This window comes from Cenococcum geophilum (assembly GCF_001692895.1).
Source record: "Cenococcum geophilum 1.58 unplaced genomic scaffold K441scaffold_1, whole genome shotgun sequence".
Lineage (NCBI taxonomy): Eukaryota > Fungi > Ascomycota > Dothideomycetes > Gloniales > Gloniaceae > Cenococcum > Cenococcum geophilum.
The window spans coordinates 4,738,374-4,754,251 of record NW_027137559.1 but is presented as its reverse complement, the minus strand read 5'-3'; the positions used below and the strand labels follow the sequence as shown (position 1 = coordinate 4,754,251).

At 40.9% G+C, this 15,878-nt stretch overlaps 2 protein-coding genes across 2 annotated transcripts; one reads left to right on the top strand and one right to left on the bottom strand.

Annotated features, from left to right (window-relative positions):
• Positions 1 to 5,445: 5,445 nt before the first annotated feature.
• Positions 5,446 to 6,485, top strand: K441DRAFT_600058 (uncharacterized protein; the record flags this gene model as incomplete). Its single annotated transcript, XM_067645177.1, has 1 exon — positions 5,446 to 6,485. The coding sequence occupies exon 1, from the start codon at positions 5,682 to 5,684 to the stop codon at positions 6,483 to 6,485; it is 804 nt and encodes a 267-aa protein (XP_067510488.1). The 5' UTR covers positions 5,446 to 5,681.
• Positions 6,486 to 7,820: 1,335 nt separating this feature from the next.
• Positions 7,821 to 10,888, bottom strand: K441DRAFT_691882 (uncharacterized protein). The gene is made up of 3 exons (XM_067652516.1): positions 9,345 to 10,888; positions 9,090 to 9,226; positions 7,821 to 8,939 (listed from the first exon to the last, which is right to left on the bottom strand). The coding sequence occupies exons 1-3, from the start codon at positions 10,738 to 10,740 to the stop codon at positions 8,124 to 8,126; spliced, it is 2,349 nt and encodes a 782-aa protein (XP_067510487.1). The 5' UTR covers positions 10,741 to 10,888; the 3' UTR covers positions 7,821 to 8,123.
• Positions 10,889 to 15,878: the final 4,990 nt, after the last annotated feature.

The window sequence follows — 15,878 nt, the reverse complement described above, 5'->3', positions numbered from 1 at the left end:
AACTTTTACTAACAATTTATCTAAGGCTACTTTGCTATTACTATACCTATAATAAAACTTCTAAAGAAGGATATTGGATGGCTATAGGGACTAGAATAAGCCAAATCGTTTAAGGCCCTTAAGGGAGCCTTTACTTTAGCACTAGTATTAGTATACTATAACTATACAAAGAAAACAGTGGTAGAGATAAACGTATCAAATTAGGCTTCCGGCGGAGTTCTTTCCCAGTATAATAATAACAGAAAATTAAAACTGGTTGTATTCTTCTCCATAAAGCACTCCGCGCTAGAATATAACTATAAGATCTATAATAAAGAACTTCTAGCTATTATTAAGGCTTTAAAGGAATAGCGTCCTAAGCTATAAAGAACTAAGGAGCCGTTTAAAATCATTACCGACTATAAGAACCTATAGACGTTTATAACTACTAAATAGCTAAACTAGCGCCAAGTCCGATGGGCAGAATTCCTTTTATAGTTTAACTTTGTAATTATATACAAACTTAGCAGCAAAGCCACGCTCCCTAACACCCTAAGCTAGCTACTAGGAATAAGGCCTAAGGACGCTAATAATAAACGCCTCCGCCACCGAGCCTAAGTTATTATACTACCCTAGAAAGTTAACCCTATAATCTTAGAAGAATTACTATACGAGTCCCGTAACTCTAATAACGCAAAGTTTATAGCCGCTCTAGACCCCAAAATAGCCAAAAAGTCACTAAATAAGTTAATCTAGCTAGGATACTAAGAGAATAAACTCGTAAGAGATATAGTGGCAGCCCTGCGTAATTAGAAAGCTCGCTATTAGCTAAAGAAAATTAGGAAATTACTCTATTACGATAAGTTAGAATATAATATCGTTAACAAACAGATCTACTTCCGCCAACATCTCTTTATCCCTAACGCCCTAGACCTCCACCTAAAAGTTACCCATTACTCTTATAGCAGCGGCCCCACTAATTACCCCAGCCGGGTTAAGACTTTTAACCTCTTAAACTAAATATACTGGTGGCTAGGAATCTCCTAGTTTACGGCTACCTTTATTAAAGACTATACCCTATGCTTTCGTACTAAAACCCCCCATTTTACCCCGCCCGGTTTCTTAAAGCCACTAAAATTACCTACCCGCCCATAAATTAATATCTTAATTAACTATATTATAACGCTACTAGTATACCAACGCTACGGCAAGGTATACGAATATATCCTTATTATTATGGACTGCCTAACTAAAATATAATACCTTGTTCTAGTAACAGGACTCTTAATAAAGGAGTTAGTTAATAGCTTTGTTAACAACATATATAAGCTCTATAGTATACTAAGCACAATTATCTTTAATCGCGGCATATAATTTATTAGCGACTTCTGGCGACAATTAAGTGAATACCTTAAGATAACCTTGCAACTAAGCTTAGCCTAGTACCTAAAAATAAACGGCTAAACCAAAATTATTAACGCCGCCGTAAATAAATACCTTTATGCTTTTATTAGCTTTATATAGAATAACTAGGTTAACTACCTACCGCTTACTAAGTTTGCTATAAATAACTAAGTTAACAAGAGCATAGGCATCTCCCTATTTTTTATAAACTATAGCTTTAACCCTCGCCTCGGAATTAAGCCTACTGGCCCCTGCCTATTAACACTATTAGCATAAGCAAAGAAGGAGTTTTTCTACGCAGACTCTATAGCCAACCGCTTTAAGCGGATATTAACATAGCTTAAGGCCCTAGCCCGGATTTTATAGTAACGCTATAAAGATAATACTAATACCCGTAGGGATAAGAGCGCGTTATTCTATAAAGGTAATATAGTTATAGTTAGCTTAGAAAATATAAAGATAAATAGACCTAAGAAGAAATGGGACGATAAATAGGACGGCCTATACCCCGTACTTACAGTATACTAAGGGGTAGTTATAGTAGACCTCCTGGACCATATCTAAGTAAATAAATCCTTTTATATATCTAAGGTCCGCCTCTAGGCTGCTAAAGAGATCCCTAGCTAAGTAAATATTAATACTATAAAGCGCCGTAATGTATAAGGACGAGTAGTAGAGAGAGATAATAACGGCAACATAAAAGATAAATGGGAGTTTAAGAAAATCCTTAATATATATAACGAAGACCCCCAGGGCCTAACTTATAAGATTAAATAGAAATATTATAAGGATATAACCTAGCAGCTAAAGGAAGACCTAAAGGGTTACAAATAAGCTGTATAGCGCTTTTATAAGCAACACCCTAAGAAGCTAAAACCCCCAGACTAGGCATAAAATAAAAAAAAGTTACGCTAAAGTCGCGGCCAACCACCGTATTAAAATTTGTGGTGGTTAAGATATTATAGAACTTTAACCAGCAGTTAAAGTTATCTAATTGGCCAAATTCTTGCCAAAAAACGCCACACGGACCGATTTAGGTAGCGGTGTGGAGTTCTACTAACCTTACTCACTAAACTAACTAATTAGGATTTTCTATGCCCGGTATAAAAAATCGCTATTAGCTCAGTTAAGGGCGGTAAGTAGAACTAATATCTTTATAGTAGAAAATAGGCAACCCCGTACACTGCCTATTTTTAAATTATCTATTTAGTTTAGGGACTAAACCATCTAGGGGAGAGGAGTACTGTTACGGCACTAACCTAACGCATACTGTTTCATACTATCTTATACTATTCCCTACTATTAACTGGCCCACTACTAGCGACTTAGCGGCCGGCCCTACTATTTATATACAATACCCCCTTTCCACCTTCTTCCCCTCTTTATACCACAACGTAGTTATTCAGTCTACTTCATTATAGCACTGTGACAGTATATTTATAGGTAAGCTATATTTAGCTTTAATAGCAAAAGCCCTAGTACTAACTAAAGCTTCTTAAAAGGTATTATCCAGCTAAGCTAGGCGCTTAATATCCGATTAATTAGATACGCTATAGCCCTAGTAATTTCTAGCTAGAGCTCTTCTAGTAATTAAGCTTTAATCCGCATATATTAAAACTTAATAATAATCACCCCCTTAGAACGTTTAGCAGAACCGTTCTAAGACTTTATATATAGGGCCGACTATTCTAGTAATATTCCTTTTTAGGTCCTCTAGGTGTTAAACTCGCCACCTAAAGACGTTTCGCCATTAATTTAAATTATTGCGATCTTTAGGTTATATTAACGTTCTACCCTATTTAAGTATTGTATAATTACTTACATCGTTAACAACTTATAGGCAAAGGTCTCAACCTTATTTAAATGTAGAAATTTATTATAAAAATATATTATCTAGATATAACTATTATACGCCACAATCTCTTAAAATAAGTCGATATATACTTAATAGAAGGGTCTAGTTGCCTTACTAATAGGTAGTCTTCTTAATACAATCTCGTAAGCCTTGCTGATAGCGCAGGTCTTATAATCAATCATCGCTAGTCTTTAAAGTTTCGCACTACCTACTTCCTAGGGTAAATGCTCAATCGCGTCGGGTCCTATATGGCCCAGTCTCTTATACCAGAGTCTGCCATCTACTTCCTAATTAGGAAGGGGGTCTCGCGATTAAATTGCGAATAAGGCCTTACTTAGGGTCCTTAATTATAGCTCATTATACTCTAGGGTCGATTAATTATAATAGCGCTCGCAATATACGAACGTCTTATAATCATTTTTATACAGTAGGTTCTTTTTATTGTCCTACCATATATCCCTATTATTAAACTTTCTTAAGTAGGCTAAATTTGTATAAAAACCTAGTATATAAGCTGCGTTAGCTAAGAAGATCTTTTTAGGACCTAATGGCGTCCAAATAATAATTACCGCCGTCCCTATACCCTTAACTAGATCTATACCCGTCCCGGTATATATAAAGTTATTACTTAGTTAAAGCTCGTTAACGAACCTTAATCGATTGTTAATAATATATATAATGGTTCCGTTGTCAAAAATCACGCTGTTGCGTAGCTTATAGTTAGTACCTACTTTATAGGCGCCTATTTAATATACGTAAAAGGTACTATTATCTTCCTTTTTATCTAGGCTCCGTAAAGCTTCCTTTTCTAAAGACTACTTCCTAACCTTCTCTAGTGTTCGCTTATACCATTCTAAGGCGTTAGTAATCTTTTCCTTAACTTTCTTAGCCGTTGCTTTATCTAATTTCTAGTCCTTTAATTAAACCAACTTATTAATATAAGGACAGTCCTGGAACCAGTAAATAGCTCTACAGTAGCACATTAGGGTATCTTTCTTCCGTGCCGTCCTAAAAGGGGTAGTAGTAGGAGCCTTATCCTTAGGAGCCTCGTCCTTAGAAGCCTTATCAATTAGCTTACCCTAAAAGCTTACTACATTGGCGCTAAGCTAAGCTCTATTCTTTTACTAGGCAGTCTCCAATCGTTAATAGTTCCAATAAATATTAACCAGTTAATTTATAGATATTACGTGGTCCTTAGCCCTGTCATATTTGTTAAATTTAACCCTCTACATTAAGGCCCAATTTAGTAATACTGGCTCTACCACCAATAGAAAGTCTCTAATCGCTTAATCGCCATCTACGTCTAGCAATTTAATCTTTTTATAATCGTTATACGTCTTCTCCCACTGCTATAACTAGGCCTTGAAGTTCTAATTCTTTAGGCCCTTTTTAACCTTAGCATATTAAGTAGATAGGTAGAGCTAACGTGCAGTATTAGTAGGGGCAACCCTCTCCTTAAGAGTCACTAGTATATTATATACTGAGTCAATACCTAGTATATAGGTGTTTAGATATCTAGCCACTATACCAGTAATATAGCTTTGTAGAGAAGTCAAAGCTGCCTTCTGCTTCTTATATTCCTTTTCTACTATCTTATACCTCTTACGGAGAATTCAAAGCTCGTCCTTTTTGTCCTCAGAGAGAGCTATATAGGAGGTCGTTCCTAACTTTACATCTTAAGGCCTAGGAAAGACTGGTTCAACCAATAGGGGCAACTTATCCCGTTTAGTTAAAGGGTCGACGTATTCCCATATATCTCCTATTCGGGCTCGGAGCCTAATAAGGTCAATCCATTCGTCCCAATTAGCTTGGCTCGATAATATCACCGTCATAGTAATAGCTTAGGTAGGTAGTTAAGAAGTCATTTTAAAAAGGTGCTTACAAAAAGGTTAAAGGATTTAGTAATAAGTAGTAATTTAATAAGGGGTATATCAATTAAATAGATCAATTAAATCAAATAGTTAAATAGGGGCAATACGGCAAGCAACCTGGGCTTATAACTGTCAATCAAGAGTCCGTGCACCAATTGTAAGAAAAGAATGATGACTCTATCTATTAAATGGTGGCTCTAGAGCCTCTATATATACATAGGAAAGGTATAGGAAATGAGAACAAGAAGGGGGTAGGGGGGTGGCAATGGAAACAAGGGGTAGGTGACTGAGTCAATGATCGAGTCAATGATTGAGTCAATGACTGAGTCAATGGGAGGCAGCTGAGTCGGTGATAAGATAACCTGATTCAGGTCGACAGAAACCCTCTCTGATTATGAACCAGCAAAAGGGTGCTCTCAAGCAGCCGTTGGTACCAAAAGCAGATACCTTTGGCGTATCGACGGCTGAAACGGCGAAGCCTAAGGCGATTAAGTAAGTTTTCATCTTAGATACCACGTTCTCATGAGGCTAATCTTCTATTGAAAAGTGGTGTGCGGAGCGCTCCTTCAGGAATGTCAAAGCCTAAGAAAGCCAAGGTGTCTTGGGCAATTGAGCCTACACCTGTAGCAGTACCGGAGGTCATACCGACGATAGAACCAAGGGAAATAACTAATCTTTGCTCCGCAATAGCAACACATAATTCTAAACAGGCCTGTCTTGGTTGCTTGGTAGATGACGAACACCGTTACTCCGTTCTTCCTCTTTTAAAACAGCAAAACTATTCGGATCAAAGAGAATTTATCTCTCTGGAGACCATATTAAGAGACACCTCGGGAGTACGGTTAACCCGGCGTGTTCGGTATTTGACAGCTTTGACGCTTGCTTCTTCTTATCTTCAACCTCATTCCACGCCCTGGCTCGGTACACAGTTGAGCAAAAGGGATATCCTTTTCCTCCGCGAATCACCTAGATACGATGGCATTATAACGGGTGAACCATATGTATCTTGCCAATTTCAATACCACCCTAAGGGTGGCCCATCCAACGAGGGATTCAATAATCGACCATTTTCGACGTTGGGCATTATGCTCCTTGAGCTTTGTTTTGGGACTGCCCTTGAGAACCATGAAACAAGAAGGAAGCTAGGTTCGGGGGACTCCACGATAAGCGTGTACTTGGACCTTGCTGCTGCGCTTGAATGGCATGTATCCGTATTGGAAGAAGCTGGCCCGAAATATGCAGCTGCAGTCAAGTGGTGTTTGGAGAAAGTCATACAAGCCTCTCAAGATGGAAATTGGAGAAATCAATTCCTTCATGAAGTGGTGGAACCGCTTCAGAGTTGTTCAGAGTCATTGGAGGGACCTGTGGGAGTTTGAATGCCTGGGTGTGCCGCGGCGCATTTTTGCATGCTGGGAGAAGCGAGAGGCTAACTGGAAACTCCCACGTAGCTAATAGGGACTAGGCGAAACATTATCAATGACCACGAGACCTCATCTGCTGCGGCGGATAGTGAGGGCAGTGATTGGTCAGTCCAACAAAATGGACGTGGGCCACCTCGTCCCACCAAAATCGTCATTTCTAAAATCAAAATTAAATCACAACACCACCAATATGTCAAATATCGAAGCCGCACTTGCAGATCTAAGGCTTCAGGATAAGCCAAATATCCAGGCGACAGCAAATAAGCATAGGGCTAATCGGTCAACCCTTTTCCAGGCGTTTCAATCAGGTCACTACTGGTACACACGATATTCCGGAACGAGTCAGAATGAGTTGTGTATCGCTTTGATCGGTTTGATTCCGGATTACTTATATAGAGACACTAGAATAAAGTATAAGTAGGCTCTATTATATATATAATAATCAAGATCTCTACCTGCGTTAAAATTAAGGCTTAATTTTACAGTTAATCGTGGTCAAATTTCAATTAATTATGGCTAGATTTTGATTAATCGTGCGAAGCCCCTGAGCTAAATTAGAGTATGCAGCATAAAGACTGCATATAGGGAAATTTTGCTAGGCGAGAACTTCAAAATTCCAAGTCGTTTTGCGAGGCGTCTTGGTCACGTCTGCGTACACAAGGTACCACCATAGTAGGACTTAGCGAAAATCGCGAAAATCAAAGTTCCCTATATGCAGTTTTTATGCTGCATACTCTTACAGCAATTCTAGAAAGCCGAGCCGCCTCACGACTCACGAGTCAGGAACTCTACCATAAGATCTACCTCTGCACTTTATTAAAGGCCTTATAATAGTAGAGCTGTAGTAAAGTAATACTAGAGGTAATTTTAAGCTTAACGCGACCGCGGTAGCCTGCTGTTGAACGGACGATCAGGAATGAGAACTCTGTTTATTAAAGAGGGCTCTAGAAGCTCTCTTATATACATCAGGTAGGTCCAAATACAATGACGACGACGTCGTCATNNAGTAGGTCATAGTTAANNGAAACAGGTAATGAGACGTTNNATGAGACATACGAGCTCAAGATACGAGACAACTGAGACATAGTTCGTATAGACGATCTAGGTCGTCAGACAGTATTACGATGGTAGTAAGGAACTTCGATTCAGGTCGACACCTGCTTATATTACATTTAGAGCACTATCTTATTCCAGAATGAGTCGATTAATCTCGAATTAAGACGATCAAAACGATACACGACTCATTCTAGAGCAAGGATGACTCGTTCCGGAATGAGGCAGAAATGTTCCGAAATATCGTGTGCACCGGTATCAGTATGAACAATTCTCGCATGGTGAATTCAGTTTTAATAAGAGCAAATTTAGTAAATAGGGAAGATAGTATGAAGAATCATAGGTAGATAAATAAGGCCACTTGCACAAGTGTCTAGATTCTCATAATATTATCGCTCTGCCCACAGAGATATCTATTCTAACCTACTATATTGGTAAAAAAGAATATTAAATAAAAATGTCTTCTCAACTTTCCAAATATTACGAGTAGCCGCGACACTCTAACCCCTCCATTTCATCGTGCAAAGGAAGTTCAAGCGCTTATAGCATCGCAAGCGCCGATAGCATTGCCAACACCAGCAGTACGGACGAAGGGACCCAAAAGTTTGCACTGCTTGTGGGAACGGTCGAAATTGTCGACGATGGTGTGGGAACGGTCAGAATTGTCGACGATGGTGTGGGTGCCGAGGGAGTTTTTGTTCCATTCAGCGTTGCGCTCTGGTTCATATTCCCGTTGAGCGGGCCGGGCCCATAGGGTTTATATCCTCCGCTGATGGAACTCTTGTCTCCAGTAGAGCCGTTCACACATATGCTCTTATCCGAGAAGGCGGTCCACGCCGCTTTCCAAGCCTCGTTAGGATCCAACAGCATTTTCGAAGTAAGCCAGATCTTGCAGTCAGCAGCCTCATAGATATATTGCAGCGGTGTTTCGCTGTTGTCACCCTTTCGAATCTGATCCTGGGTCTGCAGCCGCGATGCTGGGTCTCCGACTCGGACCATGACCTGGCTAAGTTTCGACAATGTCTCAACTACTGTGTCATGTAAGGAGCTTGCCCCAATGTTGTCCGTGATATTGATTAATTGGCTCGCATAGCTAGGGAAAGTGGAGAGGGGCACGACTTCTCCGCCTTTGGTGCCACCGACGGCTTGCATTGGCGCTGCCTTAGGTCGCCCACCAACCACAATGCTCTTCACTCCGGCTATGTTCTTCATCTCTTCATGGAAACTAGCGCAGGAGGAGCCACAGAGGCCATCAGTGAACATGACCATGTTATCAGCACTGAAGACTTGTGGGCGGGAGCCGGTCACGAAGTTGAATCCGGGCGGGGCAATGCTAACACGATCACTATTTGAAAGCTATGTCTTCGTCAGCAAGATTAATAGAGGTTTAGATGGACGCGGATAGTATGATGAAAATATAAGAGCGACTTTTAATCAAGGATTTAGGGCCTCTCATGTGCTAAACTCATTTTTTCAAGCCTCCACACGGGTTCGGGGTATTCTTACATTATAGCGCATCGTTGTTGTGAAGTTATCGTTGTTGTACGTGTGTGGTCCGTAGAAAGTTTTCCAGGAAGGCCAGTTGTTATTATTCACGTCAACAAAATGCCAGTATGCCCAGTATCTATAATCGGACCCGATATCTAAGCATGCCATGTTAGCAGTGGTCATATTCGCAATAAATCAAATACGATGCCATTCGTAATCAGTTCATTCAAATACTTCCAGCAATCACGTATGGCCAAGCGAGGGTTTGCTTACCTGAACTAGTAGATGTATCATATGCACTTGATAGCGACTCATTGTTGAAAATTTCCGACACTGAATCCCCAATCAAACGGAATTGCTCCTGGGCGCGGTATCTCTGAGCACTGAAGGGTGTCATCGACGGAAACAGTTGCATGAAAGTATCAAGGAGCAAATTTGTGGCACCTCCACCATTTTCGCGCAGGTCAACAATCAACTTCTTCACCCCTGCTGAAGTTGCATTCACCAAGAACTGCTCTACAACGCTTTGAAACTCGACGCCGCTGTCATCGCCTTGGGGATCAAACGTAATAATCTTGAGGACGGCGACGTCCTGAAAACCTGGTGTATTCATGAAGTACCCAGCAACTGCGCCACCACTGTGTTCCACAATAGGAGTGGGGTATGTATTCGGAATGGTTTGCCTTTTTTGGAGTAGGTGGGGATTTGCGAACTCTGCAGTATCGTCTCTTCTAGTGAGTTTAGGGCGTGGGGTTCCAGCTTGAGTAGATGGTGTGGAGGTCGGCGATGTAGCTGCGGGAGTCGTTGTGTTGAAGCCTGATATGGCTCCTGTGCAGAACGTTTGGAAAAAAGCCACTCCGCTGTCAATGCTGGTAAAGTCTTGGGTGGCTACAGCGAGGTTGTCATAGCTTTTGGTGATACCATTTGCAAACGTGAAATTGGTTGACGGGCCATCATACCCAGCTTGAAGGAAAAAAGAACCCATAGATGCAGTTTCATTTGCCTTGTAAAAGAGATGATTGAGACGTACATCGGGATCGATATACTGGTTCCTGGCAGCAACCTTGGTTAGATAAGATTGAACATCTTCGCCGTTTATCTTGACGATGGCTGAAATATTTGTAGGTTGGGAATCCTGGAGGATTATGTCTCTGGCAAGATAAACCTTCGGTAGGTTCTTTCCGTCGTCTGAGATTGAGATAATGGCAACTTGTCGAAGGAATTGAAAGATTTGTAAGATATCGGGTTGGTAGTTGAAATGAAAATTACCAGTCCGTATAGTTAATGCTTGAATATCGGCGTGGACCTGGTATTCGTTGGTATATTGTGGGAGCTTTGCCTTGATCTTGTCCAGTTCTCCAATCAAATCGATTGGGCCAAGCTCCCAAGTACTTGGAGGATTCTTTAGCCATCCCACTTCAGACTGCCATTGCCATAAGAATTTCAGCTCATCAATGAGCTTTGAGTTTCCCGGTATATCCACTGGAACTGAAGTCAGACAGTCATAAGCAGCTTGTGCAGGAATTCTGTTATTCGTGCTCTGGGCAATAAGACTGCTGACAACAGCACAAGGTTCGATGGTACTGGAAGGAAGGGTTGAAGTTGTGGGAGATGCATTCTGGGCAGCTGAAATAACCGCAAAGGCCAGGATTAAACCTGGCAACCGCATTTCTAAGGCTCAACGCCAACTTAAACTGATTAGACTGCTTGTGAGCCTCGAGAATTAAAGTACAAGGAACGAAACAAACAAGAGGATCCTTGCGGACGAATACTATAATATGATAGTAGGATGGTAAATAGAAAGAGTGTGAAGCCGCTGGAAATCACTATTATATAAAGAACTAAAATCGGCTCCTATTAGGCCGTGTATTACGGTAAAATTAAGCATCTCTTCACCCTAAGTTCGTGCGGCTGTAAGCTCATAGCTAAGCCGCTGCCTTATGCTGCTGACATGCACTAGGAATTGAGAGTCTTTAGCATCTAGGAAAATAGTGGCGGTGTCCGGTAGGGCGCGGTTCAGCGACGTGTCAGTGCTCCCAAGCATTTGCAAAGCCTCCATTTGCAAGCGGCTGCCAAGAAATGCAGCTCAGCCCCATGGCGTTCGATGATGTTTCAGCGGCAACGCTATGACAGACGTGCAGTTGATTGGATGAATAGGGGTCGGCTAAGACTGCTGAATAGAAATATTATGAGATACGCCAATTAGAAAGACAGTCCTGAAATAGTGCCCTAGTAAGCTTTGGGGGCCGGTGCCACTAAAATGTAGCGGCCCCGGCATATCCCCGAAACCTCAGTTTGAAACTCCGTCTCCATAAGTATAGTGAGATGATATATATTTTACCACTGAAGATTAGGACGCTGGAGAACGATAATTATTGATAGTCGACGTCAAAAGAATTACCATCTGTGACTAGTGGGTTTGGGGGAGGAAGAGCGCGGCTCAGCTGCAGTCATCACTTCTAAATTTAAAGTTGATGACACTACATCTCGTGCATTTACTGCCACCATGCTTGAGCACGCAGATTGCATTATTACTCCGACAGTCACGTGGGATTACCTAGATAAGTTAAGGGATGCGGAAGACAAGCGGCAAGAAGAATCGCCGAATTGTACCGCATCTGTTGTCTCCTGGTGGTGTCAATGCTATTATTAATGTTTCTATTTGAGTAACGTGTCTCGGCCTTGCCTTCTCTATACGATTTCAAGCCGATCGATGCAAGAATCTCTTAATTCGATAATATCTCGCGCGCGTGCAGTTGGTCTGCCGCCTGCCCAACTTGCTCTTGTACTGTGCAGCCACTTTGCGTTTACCATCGTCAGTATAGATGGCAAGCTTTTCTTTTTAAAACTAGTGCTTGTTTCTCTCTTGAAACCCTAGAAATGCTCAATCCGCATTAAACACTCTAGAAGTTAGGAAAATGAATTCTTTGAGGAAGCCCCGACCCCAAAAATGAGTACCATCAGTGAGAGCCCCGCTAAGCTGGCAGGCTAGCTTGTCCAAAATTTGATTACCGTAGTGGATGGAGCATACGAAGCATATGAAGTCATCGAAAACCTAGAACGTTGAACCGGAGGATCACGATCGTAAGTTCCTGAAAGCTAGCATGTATGCAACATGGGCGCATGAATCCCCTACGTTATGATCAAAGACAGAGCCAGCTAAATAAACCCGATACAGTCTGGATGGAATGTCCCATGAACTTGAACCTCCTCTATCAGTTGGACCAGCCCAAAGGACAATTCAGGCGCCAGAACCATCACAGCAACCCAGAAATTATACTATTGTTCGTAGTTTCACCGATGATGCCACCATTGGGAGATTGCGCGCGGTCATGCTTCATAAAAGGCTTGTTTTAGAACCGCAAGCTGGCCTTGCTAGAATGTGAGTTTCTCGATTGCCGACCGTCGGTTTTGAGATGTTCGCAGTGTATTAAACAATAATCGAAATTTAATTGTGCACCGAGCTCGAAGGATCACTTGCGTGTGGCAACAGTGTCGTATTGTGGGCGCAAAGGGGTTTAGCAGTGAGTCTGCTGGGAGGGTTGAGCTGGCCATGTTAGCTACTGGTCATGGCTTGGGTCTATGTCGAGCAGGGCAGACTTCTGAAGCGAAAGTGAGCCCTGGGACATCTACCTATAGATCTAGCGCTCAGAGAATGGGTGGTGCAAAACGTAGACCTTTGTTTCATCTTCTGCCATGTGAAGGTCCCCACCAGGTGTCCGGTTGGAACAAGACCAAGTCCAGGATTCAGTTCAAGTTTCCGACGGTCTTCTCCAGCCTGACCCCCTCAATGCTCCAGCGATGGCGGAACACCAGGCGTGAGCGAGTGAAGTTTTTCGAGGGCCATCTCCCGCCGTCTAGTTGTCTCCTTCTCGAAAGTCATACTGTAGGTTGCCGAAATCCGTCACTAGGAGAAAGCGTGCTGCAAGGCAGACTAAGCTGTCAGAGAGCTGTCTGCCATTGCCGCGCAAGGTATGAACGCATTCCTTGACATAGTAAACCCAGTAAAGCTTGTAAGGCGGCGTGAAAATTATTGAAGTACTGTTAAGCGGAATTGGAGCCTCCCAAAAGGCTCTCAGGTAGGTCGTGTAGGTAGAGGGAAGCCGTCGCGACACGATTATAGTGTTTGTCCTGAGAAGATTTAGACAGCGCATCCATAACGGGACTAGCTACGGCCTGCGCCCGACCAACTACCGGCTCCCGTTGACTCAGCATGCTCAGACCAAGAAACAGATGAATATCCACTGCGCGGATAATCGAATATCCGCAAGCTAACCTATTCGATCGATCCATCTGTTTCTTGGTCTGAGCCACTTTAGCAAGCTTTTGGAAGCCGAGCTGGTCTATTTATATAAGGTAAACCATTAACTTTAACGAAATTAATATAAGCAACCGCCACGTCTATTATCCTGTTAATACCTGCATTAGAATTGCCTTAATTAGCTCTCTAATTAATAGATTTTCTAAAACTAACTGCTAGCTATAGGCGCATCTAAAAGGCGTTAAAGAAACCCCTCTATTTTGTCTAGCAGGAGCCAGTCTTCTTAAGCTTTTGATAATAAACTACCCTCTCTATTAATTAATACCGCTAGAGGATTAAGAGATATAGTAGATATAGTACCCGAGGGTATCAGCCGTCTTATCCCACCCCCATTATCTCCCCTATTATCTCCCCTATTGTCTCCCCTATTACTATCCGCAGCTTAATAGCGGTCCTTAATAGCCTACTTACTACTACCAAACTATATAGATCCCTAAGAGGATAAAGAAGCAAGAGTTAATAAAATACCCGCAATATCCGCAATATCTGCTAAAAAGATATCCGCTGCAAAGAAGGTCTAGGTAATTGTTAACCGTCTTAGGTTATAGCGGATGTCTATAGGAGACCTAGCGCTTAAATGGATTATAATGGCTAAAGGTTTATATAAGGCACTAAAGAAAAAAAGAGTAAGGGAGCTCCTTAATAAACTCCTAGAGGATGCTAATATCCTAAATATCTATACTAAAGAGATGGAAAAGCGCGGCATAGTAGGTGCTAGTATTACTCTTACTATCTAGGGAGAGCTTAAAGAGCTAAGGGAGAAAGAGTTACTATTTGGCAGCTTTAACTAATATGCGGATATTAAGCAGCTTAACCTTAGGCAGTGCTATTAAGCCGTAAAGACTTACGCACCTATATTAGAGCATGTAATTACAGCATATTAAGAGGGTTAACGCAAATATTCTCTATATAAAGGCTGTGCGGTTTTAATAGCTTCTACACTTACATTTAGCCTTTTATAAAACTCCGTAAACTATATCCTACGGCTGCTAGGGATATATCTCTAAGCTAATAGCGTTAAGCGCTATATACTTTCTATACTCTATAGGCTTAGATTAATTAATAGTTATACTATTTTAAACTGGCAGAAGGAGCGGATAGCCTAGGAATTAAGGTTTAGCCTATAATCTCCGCGGTATAGGTATATACTAACCTATATATAGGTAAAAATCCGCTTAATAGGTGCAGCTTCTAATACTATTATTATCTATAATAACTTCAACTACCTCTAACGAGTTTAGTATTAAACACTTAGGGATACTAGGACGTTCTATTCGCGTATAACTAGCAAGCTTATCTTTAGTATAAGTATACCTAATAGTGGGCTTTAATAGAGTATGCTTTGTATAGATATTCTAATTAAGTTCTTAGATATTATAGAGGCTCTAGGTAATTTATAAGACGAGATACAGAAGTAGATCTTAACAGCTTTAATCTATAAAGCTATTATAAAGGCGTACTTAGGCCTTAATATATTACTTAGCAAAAACCTACGGTTTAAACATCTACGTATGCCTTCTATTAATGTAATACCCGCTATATAGACGTCTAGGTTTAACCTAGGACCTATTATAACTAAAGAGGCTTCTATATCTAAAACCTATAAGGTACTAGATAACATTTTTCTCCATTAAATAAATCTATAATATACTAATAAAGTATTTAAGGAGCGACTATTTCTAATCTATAGTGATTAAAAGACCATAAAGCTTATTTGGTTATATTAGGGAGAATGTACTAAGTTAATATCCGCCTATAATAGCCTGCGTTAGGCTCTACCTATTCTAGCTCTTTAGCATCTAAAGCTAAACTACCTGTATATAGTTATATAGTATTACTATAGTGGCAAGCAATTAGCCTAAGAGTACTCTACGCTGTATACCTATATAAACCACCTAGGTTAAAGAAATATCCTAGCTAAGCGCGCGCTATTTTATTATATAGAGGAGCTAATTCTCTATAGCTTTAACGCTTATATTATAGCGTTACTCTATACTTAGATTAAGAAGTCTTATAACACTAAGTCGCCTATAGATATTAAGCGGTACCTTAAAAGCCTATCTCCGCAACATCTATTAGCAGTAGTTAAGAATATCCACACAGCGGTTTTTAGTTAGGAAGTCTCTTAGGCGGCTAACTATACTAGTTAGCCTGCGGAACTATAGCAAAAGGGTCACCTTAAATAGGCTAGCAGTGCTACATCCTTATAAACACTTTCTAAGCCTGCTAATACAGAGTTTCTAACGCACGTCCGCTTTTTATAACTGGTAGAAACGTATAAGGTCCTTAAGCACACCATTAAGCTTGCGGATATTAGCCTGCTTAGCTACGTACTCCCCTATATTTATATTTATTTCGCAGGTAGTTAAAATAAAAACTATCTACCAGAGATATTACATTTCTTTTAGTTAACTTTAACAGATACTTATTTCCCTAAGCTCTAATAAGCTATCCTAGTAAATAGTCTAGTAAATATCCGTAGTGAA